This window comes from Canis aureus, chromosome 27, assembly GCF_053574225.1.
Source record: "Canis aureus isolate CA01 chromosome 27, VMU_Caureus_v.1.0, whole genome shotgun sequence".
NCBI lineage: Eukaryota > Metazoa > Chordata > Mammalia > Carnivora > Canidae > Canis > Canis aureus.
The window spans coordinates 11460086-11480371 of NC_135637.1; the positions used below are offsets into that span (position 1 = coordinate 11460086).

The window sequence follows — 20286 nt, forward strand, 5'->3', positions numbered from 1 at the left end:
TTGAGAAAATCATTTTAATGTTTGGTCCTCGACCACATCAATATGCCTCTTCTTTCAGAGGATATACAGACTCTGTCTTGTGACAGCATGGACGGGGGAGGGAAGCAGCAGCCCAGGTGTGCTCAAGGTCTAGTGACCACACCTAGCTGTCCTTCCTTCCCTTGTAAAGTGCTTGAACAAGGCTGCCTGACCACAGCTGGGCCTGTCTTGCAGGGAGCTGGAGCTGGGAGCCCCTGAGGAAGGCTGGCCCTAGGTGAGGCCCCAGCCCCTGCAGTGGCAGTAGCACTCACCACTGCCCTTGGGCCAGAGGTCACCTGAACATCCCCAAGTTGAGGCAACCCACTGTGCAGGGTGGTTTACTCTGCACATCCTACACACAAAACAGCTGGGTGACCATGATGTCCTTGTGCAGTGGAGATGGACTCAGACTCTGGAACCTTCCCTGAGGTGACATAGCAGCCTTTTCTCCGTGCTGTGCTCTGATGAGGACTGTGGGGAGCCCAGGTATGGAGTAAGCATCACTGGTCCATCTCTCCACCAAGACCCTGCAAAGGACGATATGCTTATCATTGACTGATATGCTTATGGATAAATGTGTACCCACCATGTGCTGCCCACAGGTAAGCCTGGACCATTCAGGGCAGGTGTGAGCCAGGACTTTTGGGCAGTTCTTCACAACTGAACATATACAGGTTAGTCCTAGTGCAGGGGGTCTCAAAGCGTGGGACCCAACCCCTCTTGCTATGCGAGGCAAGTTCAAGTAGTGTGGGGTTTTGTCATAATATTCATTATCATAACTAACCTGAGATGTCACTAATTAAAATGAGGTTAGATTTTAAAGAGTGACGGTCTAGAAGTGGAGCAGAGAATGAGTGGTGTGCAGCCGCCTGGGCTGACCACAGGCCCAAATAGCACCACCTTTGTGCTCGGGCCTCCCCTAGTTGGCCCAGTACTCAGGGTGCTCACCACTGGTACAAAAAAGGTGGAGGAGGCAGGTGTTTGGGCCTTCCTGCCTTCTAGAGTTCAGGAGGTGGCCTACCTGCTCATAATCCTCCACATACTTATATTTCTTCTCCCGGTAGTAGTATCTTTTCTTCATGCAGTAGAGGACAATGATGTCACATAGCACTGTTGCCTGAGTGTGACACAGGGCAAGAAAGAATGAGCCAAGATGCTTTAGTTTATTATTCTATGCATGCCCCTTCCCAAAAAGCCTGGACTCTTTCAAAGAAAGGAAAGGCTTCAAATAAATAAATAAATAAATAAAAAATAAAGAAAGGAAAGGCTTCACCTCTCAGGAGAAGGCAAGGCCCAGAGAGCTGTGGTGTTGGAGAAGGGAAGGTGAGGTGAGGTAGCAGCAAGGGCAACAAGCCTGGAGGGTCAATTCTAGAAAAGAGTTTAGGGACAAGGGGAAGAACCCGGATGCCAGTGGAGGGGCTCATCTTGCTGTGCTAACTACTGCTGAGGAGGGCTCCAGGCCCGGGGGTGAAGGAGCAGGCTAAGTCACTCACCACCCCTAAGAGCGCCAAACCAGAGCCGATGTTGATCATGGTGGGGATGATGTCAAATTTCCCAGCCTACAAATGACAGGAGAAAAAGAAAAAGTTGCAATAGAGGACATAAGCAGGTAAAAGGTGAGGGAGGGGGCCCCTCGTCCCTGGCCAACCCAGAAGCCTAGGTTTGGACCAGAGCCCTGACAGGAGCAGGAGGCCAGGCTACCTTTCCGAACACTATGATGTCGAAGCGGATGCCGTAGGCCTTGATGAGCGTGCGGCGCTCAGCACCAGTCAGGTCACTGTAGTACTTGGCAAACCTAGGGAAAGGAGGATGGGTTAAAGGCAGAAGGCACAGGGCAGGGATCCCTGGGTGGCGCAGCGGTTTGGCGCCTGCCTTTGGCCCAGGGCGCGATTCCCGAGACCCGGGATCGAATCCCACGTCAGGCTCCCGGTGCATGGAGCCTGCTTCTCCCTCTGCCTGTGTCTCTGCCTCTTTCTCTCTCTGTGACTATCATAAATAAATAAAAATTAAAAAAAAAAAAAAAAAAAAAAAAAAAAAAAAAAAAAAAAAAAAAAAAAGAAGGCACAGGGCAGAGACAGACAGGTGGCTGGATCCACCCTCTGGGTCTCGGGCGGGGGACATTAGAGCAAAACTCCCAGAGGCCCTCTGGAGCCAGCACTACCCGCTGGACAGATGATACCTGAGCATCTGGGGCCACCCCCGGCCATTGTGGGTCACACAGTGTGATAACTGGGCTGTTGGCAGGAGGATGCCAGAAAAACTTTTTTAACATCACTGTTGCCTCCTATGGCTGAGCCAGAACCTCTCACGCTGAATATCCTCCATATCAGAGCTGAGTCGCCTACCTGTCTGAAGGAGATCCTGGCTACTAACAGAATGTGGCCAGGCAGCAGCAAACTCCAGGACTGCCTGTGGGCAGGGGCATGGAGCCGGCCATGAAACTCCACAGAACTCACAGACTCAGCACTGGGCTTTCTTTTAAAAGACCCATTGACCCATCAATGGATAAATGAATAAAATGTGGCATATCCATACAATGGAACACAATTTGGCTGTAAAGAGAGATAAAGTAATGATAAATACTACAACATGGATGAACCTAAAAAAAAAAAAAACCAAAACAACATGATACAGAGTGAAAGGAGCAAGTCACACACCGTGTGGCTCCATTTATATGCAGGTCCAGAGAGACAGGAAGTAGACAGTGGTTGGCAGGGACAGAGGTTGACGGGAGGATACCGGGGATGGCTGAAGGGTATGCGGTTTCTCACTGAGGTGATGAAATGTTCTACAATTGTGATAGTCCTACAGCTTCATGGCTAAAAACGATCTAATCCCTTACTTTAAGTGGATGAACTATGTGGTATGTGACCTATATCTCAATAAAGCCATTGAAAAAACCCCACAAAGGGGAGTGGTGATGGTGGTGAGCACTGTTGAACCATGAAACCATTTGCTGCCCGTGTTAAATAGGACACTGGTTCAGAGAAGCCTAAACTCTTGGCCTGCAACGGTCTGGCCCAGAGCCTCCACATCCTGGTCGGGCCTGGGGAATTCAGGTGGGGCCTGATGATAGCGGAGGTCAGATGCATGGGTGCCCTTCTGGTGAGGGCCCCCATCAGCTTCTCTCTGTCCTGAAGTTCTGACCCACGCTTGAGGTTTTCCTCAATAGTTTCTAAACTGTAACAGTAGAGAGAGAGCAACACACATCTAATTCCTTTCCTAGGAAAAAATTCAAATATCTCTCCTAGTATCAGTGAGCCAGATGGGTCAAAATGATAGCAGACTGCATTTCTGGACAGTCTTATGATCCCTTGTGTCTTTGATTGTACATGTCACCACTAGAGGGAGACAAGGGCAACACAAAAGCGCCTCAGACCTACTCAGGTGGCCCCTGGTAGGGCTGCTTTGTTTAAGAGTGGTAAAATGTGCAAAAGAGGCCACAGAGGGCACATGAAAATGTACATGGCTACAGGTTTTGCCACCTCATGGAAGTGGCAAACCTGGCCTTGGCCCCTTGGCCCCTCCATCAAATTACTAGCTATACCAGGCTGAACACCATCACCCAAGATTTGTGTCCACCTGAAACCTGTGAATGTGAAGTGGAAGTAGGGAAATCAGGTCTTTGTGGATGGAGTGAGTTAAGGTGAGCTCATATTGGATTAGCTTGGATTCTGATTCAATATGGCTGGTGTCCCTATGAGGAGAGGACACACAGAGCTGCGCAGAGGGAAGAAGGCCATGTGACAACAGTGGCAGAGACAGGAGTTATGGGTGTATAAGGCAAGGAACACCGAACATTGCAAGGAGCCGCCAGAACCGGAGGAGGCAAAGAAGGTGGCTGGCCTTGTGGACACCTTGATTTTGGGCCTCTGGCCTCCAGATCTGTGAGAGAGAGTACCTTCCTGTTGTTTCAAGCCACCCACTTTGTGGTAATTTGTTAAGGCAGCCCCAGAACACTAATATATGGTACTCTGAGCAGGGAAATAGCAGTGAAGGCCTTTCCTGAGGCTTAAACCTGTATCCCCAGTACCCTGGAGATTCCAGGGCAGGCTCGGTCTTTGAGAAATTAATTCCTCACCCACTCTTCAGAATCAGTGAGCCAGTCCTACCTGAGGTTGGCCCTGGGAAGCTCAAGTAGCCAGCCTCTCTTGGCTGCTCTGCATATTATCTCAACATGATTTCTGAGATAAGGAGGGGCACAGGGGGCTCTTAGGGGCCAGGATACTGCCAGCACAAGGCTCTGCTTGAACACTCTCCCTGGCATACAGCCTTCCCACCTGTCCTTGGGGGACCGAATGAGTGCTGGTCTTGATGGGTATGGACCATCGTGGATGGGGACCAGGGAGTGATCCAGCTGCCGTCACCACCCCCCCAAGAGAACTGGGACCTAAGCTCACACCTACCTGAAATTGTAACCAGGGGACACATTGTGGTCCACATCCCGGGTGTCCAGGCGGCGGAAGGAGTACCTGGGCAGGCAGAGGGAGGAGGTTCTGTCCAGGTTGCAGTTCCAGTTGATCTGAATGCCCATGATGCCTCCCTGTGGGGTGTGAGCAGAGACAGAGCAAGGTTTCCTCAGGGCCCATTCTAGAATGAGAGGTGTTGAAGACTGTCAGAAAATCCAGGGGCCTGTGTCTACCTCGATGGCCATGTCTTGGAAGCTGTGCCCTGCGCTCTCCACTATTTTGCCAAGACGGAATATGGGGCAGAAGGGATCTGTTACAGCATCATAAATGCACGATTTGAGGTAGGTTGTAGTGATGTTCGGAAGAATATTCCTCCTAAAGTCAGGAAGAAGCAGAAATGAAACGAAGAAAACCTCCAAGTAGAGTCAGAAATTACTCTAAAACTCTGTGAACTCACATGGCTGGCCACCACTTACTTGCTGAAATTAAATTTGGGATACCAGATGTTGTTCTTAACCAAAAGAGTGAAGTTTTCTGCAGCCTTTAGAAAAGCAGGTCTGAAAAAAAAATCATAGCATATTGTTAATAGAAGTACAAATATACATATACTCCCATTCTTACGTAATATTTTTTTAAAATTTTTTTTAAATTTTTATTTATTTATGATAGTCACAGAGAGAGAGAGAGAGGCGCAGAGACACAGGCAGAGGGAGAAGCAGGCTCCATGCACCAGGAGCCCGATGTGGGATTCGATCCCGGGTCTCCAGGATCGTGCCCTGGGCCAAAGGCAGGCGCCAAACCGCTGCACCACCCAGGGATCCCCTTACGTAATATTTTTAAGAAGCATATGCACATGTGCCTTACAATGTCATTTTGTCAAGAAAAAAAGTGAAACACCTCAAGCATTTTTTACTGTCCTCTGCATAAACACTAGATCAGCAGAGACTAAACCAAGCCTTTCCATTTCTTCCTCTCTTGCCTCTTGCAGAAGGCAGGGGGAATTTAAGAGCTTGAGGAATAGTTAAGGAGGGTGATGCCTAGAGGCTTCCTGGGAAACTATTCAGCCTGTAGCTGTGGGGTTTCAGAGCTCGCTTCCCTAAGGCATTCTCCATTCTCCCTGGGAATGCTCTACAGATCTGGTTTTACAAGTAAAGCAAAGGTAAATTCACTGAGAAGGTAAATCCTGACCTCATCTCAAAAGTACATAGAAGTCACGTGTCTGCTGGCACAGGGCCTCGGCTCTCAAGTGCCACGTCAGCTCCTGGCTGACAGTACAAGTTGAATCTGTCTCCAAGGGGACACCACATCTTTGATGGGTTTCTACAGGAGAATCCAGTGCTGTAGGCAAGCTCCTTTGAGTGTGTTCCCCTGATCCAGGTGGAATCTTTGAGTTTATAAACTGTATCAATAGTCTACTCAACCCTGAGACACAGCAAAGAGAGCCGAATCTGTCACTGCTGATGACAAGGAAGGCCTTGACCAAGGCACTTTCCCCAGGGCTTCAAACTCCCTCATCTCTGGATCAAGAGGGATGCATTGTATCAGGGATTTCTGAATTTTCCCTCCACATCTGTTCATCTCATATGCAATACTTTTTTTTTAAAAAAAGATTTTATTTTTAAGTAATCTCTACACCCAGTGTGGGGGCTCAAACTCCTAATCCTAAAATCAAGAGTCACATGCTCTACCCACTGAGCAAGCCAGCCACCCCTCATCTGCAATACTTTAAAGATTGACTCACTGTTTTAAAATAATTGAGGTGGGGGGATCTCTGGGTGGCTCAGCAGTTTAGCGCCTGCCTTCGGTCCAGGGTGTGATCCTGGAGTCTCCGGATCAAGTTCCGCATCAGGCTCCCTGCATGGAGCCTGCTTCTCCCTCTGCCTGTGTCTCTGCCTCTCTCTGTGTGTGTCTCTCATGAATAAATAGATAAAATCTTTAAAAAAAATAATTGAGGTGAGGGACAACTGGGTGGCTCAGTGGTTGAGTGTCTGCCTTCAGCTCAGGTCATGATCTCAGGATCCTGGAATTGAGTCTCACATCGGGCTCCCCAGAGGGAGCCCACTTCTCGCTCAGCCTATGTCTCATCTACTCTTTATGCCTGAGTCATATTCCCTCAGATGGATGAACTGTAATCTGTTTATCTCCTTCTCTGTTGATGGACATATGGGTTTCCACTTTTAGAATCAACTCTGCTTTTAGGATCAACTCACTTTTTATATTGGCATTCATCGAGAGAGAGAGAGAGAGAGAGAGAGAGAGAGGGAGAGAGCACAAGCAGAAGGAGAAGCAGACTCCCTGCTAAGCAGGGAGCCCCAGGTGGGGCTCGATCCCAGGACAAGTCCTGGATCATGACCTGAGCTGAAGGCAGCCGCTTAACCTACTGAGGCACCCAGGTGCCCTGGCATTCATCTTGAAATAAAACTTTTCATCCTGAGAGATGGAAATGGCAAACAAGAGATCATTGGCCCCAAGTCAGAGGTCACTGTTCAAATAAATATAATAAAATCAAAACAACATTACTACTAAATGTTGTAGTTAATATTAGTTTGCCCAAGATGCTGAATCTGGGGATTATTCCTTGTGAGAAATGGAAATCAGCAAGTGACAAAAGATACCCCAAACCAGGATTTCCTCCTTGATAGAAGTAAGCTCAGAAGCTGAACATGAATGAACATGGGAATGTCTTTCCATGTGACTCATATTATTTTATGAATCACGGTACACTTAAAAATCATCTTCCACTGGGAGTGCTTGGTTGGCACAGTTTGTTGAGCATCTAATTCTTGATATCAGCTCAGGTCATGATCTCAGGATTGTGAGATTGAGCTCCGTGTCTGGTTCTGTGCTCAGCACAGAGTCTGCTTGGGACTCGCTCTTCCTCTCCCTCTGCCCCTCCCCACTGTGCTCTCTTTCTAAAGTAAATAAATAAATCTTTAGGAAAAAAAATCACCTTCACTGGATTAAATACACAACTGTGCTATCTAGTGAAAATGTATGGAGATACAAATATAAACCACCTTGTAATTCCAAGTTCCTAGTAGTCACATTACAAAATAAAAAGGGGCATCTGGTGGCTCAGTGTTTGAGCATCTGCCTTCAGCTCAGGTCATGATCCCAGGGTCCTGGGATGGAGTTCCACATTGGGCTCCCCACTTAGCAGGAAGCCTGCTTCTCCCTATCCCTTAGCCCCTCTCCTTCTGCCCCTTCCCCTGCTTGTGCACACTCTCTCTCTCAAATAAATAAAATCTTTAAAAAATAAAAACAAACAAGTGAAATTAACTTTTCTACAATAACCCAATATGTCTAAAGTCTTACTTCACCCGATAAACAGCACATAATAATAATTATATATATAATATACATGTATAAATATATAATATATATATTCCCCACACACACAATGTCTTCAGACTCTGGGTGCATTTTACACTGAGCATTTTGTTTGGATCCAGACACATTTCGAAGGCTCAACCCATGGCCAGTGGCACTGATGTTAGGGAGGAGAGCTCTGCAAGACACATTCCAGCTCAAAAATGCTAGGATTCTTTTTCTTTTCGTATTTTCTTCCCTAGCCTGAGCTTCTTCCCTCAGCAATCCTGAAATCAGAGGTTCTCATCTGTTTTTCAGTTACAGCTCGCATGGGATGGGGTTCCTGTGGTTCCATGCGCCCCTGGCCTCATCCATGTCTCAGTCTGAACTCTGGTAAAGAATGCTGGAGTTGCAAGCAATCCCAAGAGTATTACCTCTAACTCTACCCAGTCAAAGCAGAACAAATTACTATTGGGAAGGATGCTGTTCTAGGGCAACCTTGAACCTGTTCTACTTTATAATAAATACACTTCAGTGGACATTAATTATTTTCCTGCCCAGTATCTGTTCCCTTCTTCTCTGGTAACACAACCCCCAATTTCCTTTGGAAGCCACACGCCCTACTCTCAGGCTGTGTTCTTTGGGTGGGACTGACTCCACCCCGGCTCTGGAGGTGGGCATGTGATCCAGACCTGAGCTAATAAGCAAAACCCATGCCCCAGCTACAGGGATGGGCTGAGGGATGTGGCTGAAGGTGTGATGATGGACAGGTCTAGAACCTCTATGGATAACTGGGCTGGGAGATGTGGGGAAATTTAAATCCAGAGCTGCCTCCTGGGACTACACCACGGGTCTCGCAAATGAAGCCAGTATGGAAGGGGGAAAGCAGAGTCAAAAGGTAGAGACTCTGAAGCTGTCCTGGGAGCCCCAGGTCTAGTTCTGCTGGGCTTTTGGTAGTTAGTTGAACAATAAACTGCCTCTGCTCTGTGTGTGTCCTTTGTAAGGCACAGTAGTTACTTCAACTGACAGAGTCCAAACACAGAAATAAATCACTTGCACTTCTATCACAGGTGACCAACACTGTGGCCCACCTTGCCACTGATGGTTACCTGTGGTTCCCCCTTGGGAAGCCTGACTCCATGCAGACACCAAAGGGGCAACACACAGGGTTAACATCCCCACCATCTTCCCTTAGGCAGGACTCACTCTGGCACATGTGTGTCGTCCTCCACTGGGCACCAGGCTGCCACCTCGCATGTCTTTACAGTCCCATTGAAAAGCACGCATTTTCCTGTTGCAATTCCTGCAGGGGCAAGGGGGACCCAGGTCCACAGGGGTCTCCTATGCTCTACTTTTGCCAGGTAGAGAGAGTGGAGGCACCTGTGGATCCTGTGCAATCAATCCTGAGCTATTCCAATTCTGGGATTTGTACAGTATCCAGAAATTAGAGGAAAATAGTTGGCTGAGTCCAACAGCACAACTAGGGTGATGCTAAGTCACAGCACAGGGCAAGATCTGGGATGGCTTCTGGGGCACAGGTGACAGGTGAATGTGGAGAAGATCCTGGGACCTGAATCTCAACATCAGGCTTGCCCAGGGTCACATGAAGAAATTGAGGATTGTGGGGCATTTCTTTATGCTGAAGGTTTCTCTCTGAGAGAAACTCCACAGGGGAGGCCATCTGGTCAGGGACAGCCCTCCCCAGGCTAAGTGTCTTCTGTGGGGTCACAGCCACATACTCATACCATTGCTGTGGGTGCCTGAAGAGCCAGCAACACAGTTGGCATCTGATTTACACACAGTGGTCTTATCTGGAAGCTGGAAAAAATAGAAAGAGTGAAAACAAATTCCACGTGGTCTGTCAGGTGCTGACAAGAGGGGCCTGAGGCCCAAGGCTCTTCCCTGAGAAGCTGCCTACCTCAGGACAGAGGCCCTGGGTCTGGTTCAAGGTAATGATCATGTTGGTCATGATGAAGAGGGAGTTTTCTTCCTGCAGTGGGGGTAGAGGGGAGAGAGCACCACCTGTTACCTTCAGAAGAGTCAAGCCAAGCCACAAAGAATGCCGGTCATTCACTGAATAGGACAGTACCTTTTACTTCTCCCATATGCTACACAGAAAACAATTTCAAAACTCATCTTTTTATCTCTTGTTCTCTGAGAGTTTATAGCCTAACTGAAAACAGGATTCAAATAAATACTTGTACCACAGTTCCTCCTTATCAGCAGGGGATGCGTTCCAAGACCCCAGGGGATGCCTGAAACTTCAGATAGTCCCTGACTCTGCAGGTACTATGCCTTTTCTGATAGGTGTACATACCTGTCATGGTTAAATTATAAATTAGACACAGTAAAAGATTAACAAGAACCGATGCTAAAATAGAACTATAGTAATTAATAGTTACATGAATGTAGTCTCTCTCAAAATACCTTATTGTCTGTACTCACCCTTCTTTGTGTGACAATAAAATGGCTCTATGATGAGGTGAAGGGAGGCGGGTGATATGAGCACTGTGATGTAGCACTGGACTACAAATGACCTGAGGATATGTCAGGAGGAGGATCACCTGTTTCTGGACAGCAGTTGACCATGGGTAACTGAAACCATGGATAAGGTGGGGTCTATTGTTTACATATGTTCATAGCAGCATGATTCACAGTGACCCAATGTTGGGAACAACCCAAATGTCTATCAACAGACATATGTATAAACAGGTTGTGTTTATCTATACCTATATGTATACCTGTAATGGAATATGATCCAGCCATAAAAAGGAATGAAGCCCTGACACATTGCAATGTGGATGAACCTCAAAAATATGATTCTAAGTCAAAGAAGCCAGACACAAAAGGCCACATATTGCATGATTCTATTGTTATGAAATTTCCATAGAGACAGAAAGTAGAAGAGTGGTTGCCCTGGAGGTGGAGGTAAGGCAAGAGGGTGGGATGAGGAGTCTCTTCTTAGGGTAATGAAAATGTTTTGGAACCAGAAAGAGGTGATAGCTGCATAATATTGTGAATGTACTAAATGCCACAGAATTGTTCAATCTGAAATAGTTAATATTATGACATATAAATTTCACCTCAGTGGAAAAAAAGTGTCTTTAATCTGAGGCAGTTCCTTAATAAAGCTTGGCTTGTTGAGGAAAAGAGCCAACAGGTGCGCAAAACATCCTCAGCCAATCGGATTACCTCAGAGGTACAAAAACACAAGGGCACCAAAGTCCCAAATTTGGCTGGTCTTCTTTCCTAACTGAAATTAAAATAAATAAATAAAACATTCTAGAGTAGACCCAGTCAGGGTCGGTAACTGACACTTCTCCCTTTAAGAAGGTTCTGTTTTCTCCTCCCAGGAAGCTGTGAAATGGTTTCTGGAGAGTAATTCACTGGGGATGAGGCTAAAGAGTTGGTTGCTAAGGGCCTTCCAACATAAGGAGTAAAAGACAAAGATGCCCAAAATTCTAGTTGGACCTCCCACTCACTGAGCACTGGCATTCTAAAATGAGATGCTAAAAGCTTTCTCTGAGAATTTCGTACTTCTGGGAGGAGTGGAGTCAGCATTGGGAGCCATCTGGGGGATCAGGGTAACTCAAGTATCAAAGTATCTGTGGACATCTCTACACCTAGCTCTGACAGGGTTGTTGTGGAAGATCTAGGAATACCTGGCATCTTCCAAAGAAAGGCCTAGAACAAGCCATGTTGGGAGACAAGGAAATGACCACAAAAGGAGGCATGAGGATGTAGCATGATGCCCAAGTATCTCCAAGCACCCCTGTCAGGGTCCCGGTGTTCCACACAGAAACATGCTGCTCACACGTTACAGCATGTGTTATAGAAGGCTGCTTCTATGGCTCCTGAGAGAGACGGGAACAATTTATAGGATTTACTTTTGTGTTCTAGTTCTTCTCTGTTTTAAGCTTAGGGAAATGTCAGTCTGGAGATGAGCCAAGTAGAAGTGGTGCAAACAGATGTTTGTGTTCCATTGGCAGAGAAGCAGGAGGACATTGTGAAAGCTCATGGAGAGAGAGCTCTGTGGAGCTCACGAAGCCCCCAGGCCAGAGCTGAGCTGGAAGGCGGAGCTGCTGCCTGTTCCTTTCCACTGAGGGGCAGAAGAAGTGGGCCAACACTCTTCCTTGGTCCTAGTAAACAGCCAGAGTGTGAAGGCCTGAGTTGCCAGACTGAGGCTATGGCTTCACAGGAAGCAGCTGCATACCAACAGGACCACCCACCTCCAGCAAACTACAGATCCCCTGTTCAATTTGATCTTCATTGCTCATTAGCTCAGCCTTCTCTCTGGGCACCACGCAAAATCCTTCTCTTGAGAAGGTAGAGGGAAAATGAGCACACTTGAAGAAAGAGAGAGCTTCTGAAGTCCTTGCTTGCCCTCACTGAGCTCTAAGTGGAAAGAGATTTAGCCACCATAGTCATCCTAGCACATAAGCCATATGGAGGGATATGTCAGGATCTGGCTGTGGACCACAGCCATTACCATGGCTAGAGAGAGTCAATATTTAACTTGGAGATTTGTGGATTAACAGACCAGATCCTAGGATGTTGTATCAATCACTTTCTTCCCTTCTCCTTTGCATGAAATCCTATGCAGGTATGTCTGTTTCCTTCTGGTTTGGCTTTGGTCTCCAATTGTTGATAAACCTTTTATACTGTCTGAAAAGATTTACCTTGTGGGTTTACAACAATAAAGCACATACAAAATGTGGAAGAGCAATACTTACACTTGAATTTTTCCCAGGATTTAAAATATTTGCTTTTCCATCTTTCAGGGCTTGAGACAGCCTGAGTAGTCTGTTTAAGCCAGCCATGATTTAGAGCTGAAGTAACATAGCTGGTTGACTATTATTTATTAGATCTTAAGGCAGAAAGAGATCTGTCCGCACTGCTTTCTTGGACTAAGACAATTAGTCTGGGTATCGGTGATATTAGAACTTAGCCAATCATTAATCAAGAATGCAAAGTCAGTAAAGGGAAAGGGCTAATTAGAAGCTCTGGTGTTAGACAGAAGCCATGGGGGGAGGCGTACCTGAACTGGAACCACATAATCCGCCACATCCCAGACCCGGAATCCAAGTATCGAAGTGTTGGTTACAGTCACGCCTTTGGCTTTGGTAGTAACTGAGCTGACCACAGAATCTGTTTCCTGGTAGCCTTTTTCCCACACAAACACCCACCTACAAAATAAAACAGGTCTCTTAAATTGCCAGGAGGATTTGGTGAATTTGAATTGATACTAGCGAGCCTCTGATAACCAGAAGCAGGCAGTATAACATTCATTAATTACTTGACTTTGTAAAACTGCTTAACTTTGGAGGGTTCCATTTCCACTTCTGCAAAATGGGTATATAACCTAAACCACAGGGTGGTTTGTGGGAAATAAATGAGATGACACCGGTAAAGCACTTAGCACAGTGATCAGCACAAAGAAAGTATTCAATGAATGGTGTCTTTATTAGATAGTTGAGCATTTTTAATGCACCATGACCTGCAGAATCACCTAGAGATAATAAAAATTATGATAATAATTAACAATGTAAGTGTTTTCAGATGCTAGGTACTGATCTAAGCTCTATATACGTATTAACTAATTTAATCCTGACCACTTTAGAAGGCAGATATCATTATTATCTATTTTTACAGAGGAGGACACTGAGACACAGAGAGGTTAAGTCACTTGCCCAAGGTCACACAGCTAGTGAACGAAAAGTCAGGATGTGAACTCAAGTCTTTTGCCTCTGAAGCCTCTTCTCTTGCCCTGAACGCTATATTCCCTTTGGAAAAGAGAATCTCACTTCAAGAAACTTCATACTACTTTATACTACTACTACTATATACTTTACACTACAACTTTTCTCCAAGAATTCAGGTTGTCTCTGGGAAGAATTGGGGGCATTGCAACTAGTCTGAATAATTAAAAACCTAAAGGCATGAGTGCATAGTGGTTAGGACACTGGAACACAAACTGAAGCCAGTGATCATGGTTCATTTCTCAGTTCCACCATTCACCAGGCATAACTGTGGCCAAGCTGCTTAACTTCTCTATGCCTCAGTTTTCCCCCCCAATAAGATGGAGAAGATAACAGGATTTCACGAGATAGTTGTGAGGTTAAATGAGTTATGCATGTCAAATGTTTAGAACAATGTGTTGCCATTAGTAGGCTGAAACTGGCCATGATGGGAGTATTTACACCATGGAAACTGGCCAATGCTATAAATCAGAACTCCCTCCCACCAGAGCTGTTATTAAACACCTCCCAGCAACTGCTATTGTTGTTATTTCTAGAATCAAGAAATGCTAGCACCTTCCTTCTCTCCTTAAAAGCTCTAGCTGCTGAGACCTCAAAAAAAAAAAAAATCACTGGTTTTAGTTATTTATGGCTTTGTCTGGTCTAAGCAGTCTCCATATTCATTGTTCATCCTAGAAACAGGCTTTTCCCCACATAAATCTTTTTCTTCAGAGGTTCTAGGAATTTAGCTACAATATAAGCTTTCATTTAATTCTATTCAGATACACAGAAGCTTAGGGCAGGAAGGCTACTATTATTTTATCATAGAGTACAGTGAGTTGCTAAAGCAGAGACATACGGTTTCACAGCAATCACTATGTGATTAACTATTTCCTCATCATATGACAGATAACAGAATTAGATAACTGAGAAATGCATGTTTAGTTAAGATGAATTGGATCAGGAAGCTAAGAGATGAGTTAAAGAAAAGAGAAAGAAAGAAAAAAGCCCTTAGTTCAGATCCTGAGTCAGGTTGGATCATAGGAAGATGGATCATAGGAAAATGGATAAAACCAAAGCATTTATTGCTTTATAAATCCTCATGATCAAGGTAGAAAACACACCAGGAACTCTAGAAAGCTGTGCTGCCCGATAGAAATGTACCACAAGCCACACATGTAATGTACTTTCTAGTAGCCATGTTATAAAGTAAAAAGAAACACGGGTAAAATTAATTTTAAAGATAGACTTTATGTTATCCAATATGTCCAAAATATTTTAACATGCTATCCATGTAAGATGTATTAATGTGATATTTTACCATTTTAAAAAATATTTTATTTATTTATGAGAGACAGAGAGAGAGAGAGAGAGAGAGAGAGGCAGAGATTTAGGCAGAGGAAGAAGCAGGCTCCATGCAGGAAGCCTGATGTGGGACTCGATTCCAGGACTCTGGGATCATGCCCTGAGCCAAAGGCAGATGCTCAACTGCTGAGCCACCCAAGCGTCCCTATTTTGGTTGTTTTGTACTATGCTTTCAAAATCCAGTGGGTATATTATGGTGGTAGCACATCCTGTTTTGGAGTAGGTACCTTTTAAAAGCTCAATAGCCACAGGTGACTAATGGCTACTATATCATATAGTGCAGCTGTCAACACTTTCTGTAGTCCAGAACTTTACAGATACCTTAAGATAGAGTTAAATTAATCCTCCACTGAGTATCAGAAGCCAAGAGGAAAAAGCAGCGAGCTCTTGATTCTAAATGCTTCCGATCTAATCCAGCAATCTTGAGTTTAGTCAACTAACTAGTAGCAGGTCTCAAAATTTAAGGGTGCATCATCAAAACCACTGGGGAGCAAGGAGTTGGTGGTGGTACTTAATGAGACAGACTAAATTCAAACCTGGGAGTGGGCCAGGTGGTTCTGATGTACATCCCATATGTGGGAAACCATTCCACTGAATCCTGTCAGAACTTAACTGCTGCTAGGCGGATAGTTGTTAGAAGCCATACCTGCCTGATCATGTGAATTCCCAGGGACAGTGTTAACATTCTAAATCCCATTCCAGGGTGAGGGATCTGTCGTCTTTATACAATTCCTCAGGTGTGTCTTTCATGATAGGTTTAAGAAACACTAGGACATTGGTTCCCAAAGTTTGCTGCACATCGGAATCAGTTGGTGAGTCAGTCATACCCCACAGCAATTAAATCAAAAGGTCTGGGGATGGGAGTCCGCAATCAGTATTTTTATTTATTATTTTTTGAAACGATTTTATTTATTTATTCATGAGAGACACAGAGAGAGAGGCAGAGACACAGGCAGAGGGAGAAGCAGGCTCCCTGTGGGGGCCTGATGTGGGACTCGATCCCAGGACCCTGGGATGATGCCCTGAGCCAAAGGCTGATGCTGAGCCACCTAGGTGTCCCAATCAGTATTTTTAAAAGACTCCCCACAGGTTCTAACGTGCAGCTGGGGTCCCCAGCATTAAGTCTTTTAAGAAAAGGAATGCCAGAGCCGATAGCCTCTGTCAGCTCAGCAGCTGTAGACACCGTATCACCCCAGGTGGACCCTGAAAGTGGGCCCAGATGGTAAGTTAACGTCTTCTGAGTTTCATTAAATTCTAACGGGTGCACTCAATTAAAAATTAAGCACGTGGCCAGGGGACAGAAGGTGGCAGGACACACAGACGTATAAGGAGGCAGCACGGGGAATGAAGAAGCTTAAAGACAGTGCCTATACAAAAAAACCCTAACAACTGCACAAAACGAAGTGAACTTTAAATGCTTCATAGAGTGTAACCTCTTCACCATCCTGGGTTATCACATGGTACTTAAAGGAAAGGACCGGAAGCCGCAGATCCAAAAGAAACCAAATGGAAAGCCTAAGCGCCGATCATCAGAATGGGAAGTGAAGTGCAAAGACTGAAACGTTTAGGGCCAAGCCCCGCCACAGCCAAAGGACAGCGCGGAGGGGACAGGCAGGAAGGGGGAGGATGAAGGTGGAGCCAGGCTCTGCTCTGCAAACACAGCACCAAAGCCGTCTCCCGCCCGCAGCCCGGCCCGCCGCCCCGCCCTCCGGCAGGGTTCGGCGAGGCGTCTGTCACCCGCCGCGGGTCCCGGCCCCACCACGCCCCGGCCGCGCCTGGAGGCCGCCTGCGGGGCTCGCCCGGTGACCCAGGCCAGAAGCAGCAGGTGCACGGCCCGGACCCGGAGCCGGAGATCCCGGCGGCCGTCGCGACACTGCGGACCCCGGCACCGCGGGCGGCCCGCGCCAGGCCGCGCTCACCCGATGACGTAGGCCAGGATGAGCAGCTGCACGGCCCGGTTCATGAGCCCCACTTTACGGCTGCGGATGAGCACGATGCGCGGCGTGTCGTACTCGAACAGGAAGGGGGCCAGCGCCGCGCAGCAGCCCGCCATGGCACGCCGCCGCCGCGCCGCCCGGCTCCGAGCTCTGCGCCCGCCCGGCCCGCCCGGCCCGGCCCGCGGCTGGTGACGCGCCCGGGAGCCCCGCCCAGGGCCGCCCACCGCGCCGCGCCGCGCCTCGCCTCGCCTCGCCTCGCCTCGCCTCGCCCCGGAGCGCCGGGAAGGAGGCGGCGCTGAGCCTCGGGCGGGGGCCGGGAGACGGCCCTCTCCGGTACCCGCGTCTCTGTCTCGGGCGAGGTGGGACCCGTGGGGAGGGGGCGAGCTCCTCCTTGAGGACGAGTGACCCGGTCAGTAGGGCTGGGGAGAACGAGCGACCCCCCGCAAAATGGCATTGGGGCTATCAGGAAGGGGTGCTCTCCTCTCTGGGAACGAACGACCCCCTGGAGTGACCGGCTCTGGAGGAGAGAGTGACGTCTCCCTTGGGAATGAGTTACCCCTCGAGGGGCAGAGCTGGGGGGGGCCAGTGAGCTACTCCTAGGTGGTCTAGGAGGTACCGTGACTGGGGGACGGGGGCAGCTCTGGAGAAGGAGCAGCCCCTCGGGAGGTCCAGACTTGTGCCTCTTCAACCTCTGGAGGAAGAGCCGAAATGTCAGGTGCCCTAGGAGCCCAGGGCTGGAGTCACGCGCCCTGTACAGTGGCCCTCTTGGAGTTGACCCTGGGCACATCCCTAGTCCAATTCAGATGCCTCCTTAGTTACAGGAGGAGGGAGGAAGCATTCTGAGCTAGGGCGGGGTTTGTGCGGCTGTCCTTTCAACTGAGCAGGTTTATCACAACTTTAGGGAGAATTGGAAAATAAAAGGAAGTGGAGGAAATACCCACAGTTCCACTACTCGAACATAATTTTCCACATTTGTTTATTCCCTTTCAAAAGGTATGTTTTCAGAGATATGTTTTACATTGAGTTTCATTAATGCATTCAAGTATGAATAAGCACCTTCAAACAGCCAGCCGTCATAAATTCTCACGGGTTGATGTGTATAAAATTTTAGTTTGTAAATCACAGGCAATGATGATGTTTTTCCTGGTTCACACCACTCGTTTTCTCTGTTACTGCAGACTCGTCGTGATGATGATTATTTTTAATAAATGGACTGTTTCTTCTGGAGGGTATGCAGTGATTTTCCTATCTGTTCTCATCTGATTGCTTCTAGTTTGGGATCCGATGCACAATCTTTGATAGAATATTTTAGTTTATTTCCTGGATGTGAGATTCCTAAGCCACATCACCTTGTTTTTCCAGATATATATATATATATATATATATATAAAAGTGAATAATAAAATTTGAAGAAAATAGACAGCATCTATCTCTAGAGATGGAATTGTTGGATTCGAAGGAAGACTAGAGCTGCCACCTGCCTCAGTTTAAAATGGTCCTAGGAAAAAGTGGTGACAGGTTAAGTGGGATTTTATTCATTCATTTGACATACTTACTGAGGGCCTGTTGTGTGCTTGGCAGTATTCTTGATGCTACGGATATGCAGGTGAACAGGCAGATGAAGCCTCTGCCAAAATGCAGGTTGGTGCAGCTGAGGGGCTTAAATTCTGTGTAGAAAAGGAAAATACAGTTGCTAAATTCTCATTGGAAGGTGATTTAAAAATGCTTTCCTTAAGAGCCAAAACTCAGTTCCAGCTCTTGTTAATATTTATCCTATAGTAATGAGATGGTCTCAGCCATACAAATCTCAAATTTAAATGGTTTGTGTGTGTTTTGGGGGCACCTGCCTGGCTCACTCAGTAAGCATGTGACTCTGGGTCTTGGGATTGATTATGAGTTCAAGCCCCACATTGGGTGTAGAGATTACGTAAAAATAAAATCTTAAATAGTTTGCTTGTGTTTTGGAACAAAGCAGGTTAAAAAGAAATATCTAAGTAAGTTTTCTTAAATTACTAGGTGGTATTATATCCTTAGGACCAATGAGAGAAACTGATCGTGAAAAATGATGAGGAAAAGAAAGTTATTTCATTTACATTCTTGCCCTTTATGTGTTTTTAAAAATAGCTTTCTTGAGGTATAATTGACATACAAAAAACTGCACATATTTAAAGTGTAGAATTTTAGGGGTGCCTGGGTGGCTCAGTGGGTTGATCTTCTGCCTTCAACTCAGGTTGTGATCCCAGTGTCCTGGGGTAGAGCCCTGCATCAGGCAACCTGCTCAGCGGGGAGCCTGCTTCTGCCCCTCCATGTGCCCCTCCCCCCTGCTTGTGCTCTCTCGCAAATGAATAAATAAAAAATATTTTAAAAATTAAGTATACAGTTTTATAAGTTTGACATATATATGTGTATACACACACACACACACACGTCCATGGAACCATCACCAGTCAAGATAGTGAATATATCCAGTGTACTAGCCAGAGTAATCTTAGTTTGTATAAAGTAAAAGTAAATGCTGATTATAGCTGGGACTTTTCACATACCACATCTTAATTACATTCAGTTGCGTATTTGTCATATGCTTGACTGATTGTAGTCAGTTATTGAACAATCATGGGAATTTAGTTTTTAAAAACGGATTTTCAGTAAAGGTGCCAACATAATTCAATGAGGAAAGAATAGTCTTTTCAATGAATGGTGTTAGAACAACTGGATATCCATATATGTATGATGAAGTTGGACCCCTGTCTCTCACTGCATATGAAAATTAACTCAAAATGGGTCAAAGACAAAGTGTAAGAGCAAAACTATAAGACTCAGATGAAAACATAGGTGTAAATATTTGTGACTTTGGATTAGGCAGTGGTTTTTTAGACATGGCACCTAAAGCACAGGTGACAAAATGAAAAGTAGTTAAAATTTAAGGCTTTTGTGCTTCAAAAGACACCAAGAAAATGAAAACGCGACTCAAAGTATGTGAAAAATATTTATAAATCATGTATCTGATAAGGGCCTAGTATCTTAAGTATCCTAAGTAAGAACCTTTAACTCTTTTTATTCTTTTAATTTTTTAAATTTTTATTTATTTTTAAAAAAATTTTATTTATTCATGAGAGAGAGAGAGAGAGAGGGGCAGAGACACAGGCAGAGGAAGAAGCAGGCTCCATGCAGGGAGCCCGATGCGGGAGGACTCAATCCCAGGACTCCGGATCATTCCTGGAGTCGAAGGCAGACAATCTAACCGCTGAGCCGCCCAGGTGTCCCCTCTCCCCTTTTTCAAACTAGGCTCCACACTGTGTGGGGCTTGAACTCATGGCCCTGAGATTGAGAGTTGTGTGCTCTACCAACTGAGCCAGCCAGGTGCACCAAGAGTTCTTTAACTTTTAATCAGTAAAATGACAATCCAATTTAAAATGGGCAAAAGATTTGAATAGACCTTTCTACAAAGAAGATACACAAATGGTCAATAAGAATATAAAAAGATGTTCGGGATGCCTGGGTGGCTCAGTT

At 46.1% G+C, this 20286-nt stretch overlaps 1 protein-coding gene and 1 long non-coding RNA gene across 3 annotated transcripts; one reads left to right on the plus strand and one right to left on the minus strand.

The window, feature by feature from the left end:
* On the minus strand, positions 1-16940 carry P2RX4 (purinergic receptor P2X 4). Of its 2 annotated transcripts, XM_077875551.1 has the most exons (12): positions 16759-16940; positions 12775-12922; positions 9655-9726; positions 9482-9554; positions 8943-9039; positions 4904-4984; positions 4661-4802; positions 4425-4561; positions 1720-1813; positions 1512-1577; positions 1040-1135; positions 1-545 (listed from the first exon to the last, which is right to left on the minus strand). In XM_077875551.1, the coding sequence occupies exons 1-12, from the start codon at positions 16890-16892 to the stop codon at positions 519-521; spliced, it is 1167 nt and encodes a 388-aa protein (XP_077731677.1). In that variant the 5' UTR covers positions 16893-16940; the 3' UTR covers positions 1-518. The 2 variants fall into 2 exon arrangements, with proteins under 2 accessions (XP_077731677.1, XP_077731678.1); XM_077875552.1 differs by lacking the exon at positions 9655-9726.
* Positions 9028-12456, plus strand: LOC144299824 (uncharacterized). The gene is made up of 2 exons (XR_013366496.1): positions 9028-10348; positions 11726-12456. It is a non-coding gene; the product is annotated as an uncharacterized LOC144299824 (long non-coding RNA).
* Positions 16941-20286: the final 3346 nt, after the last annotated feature.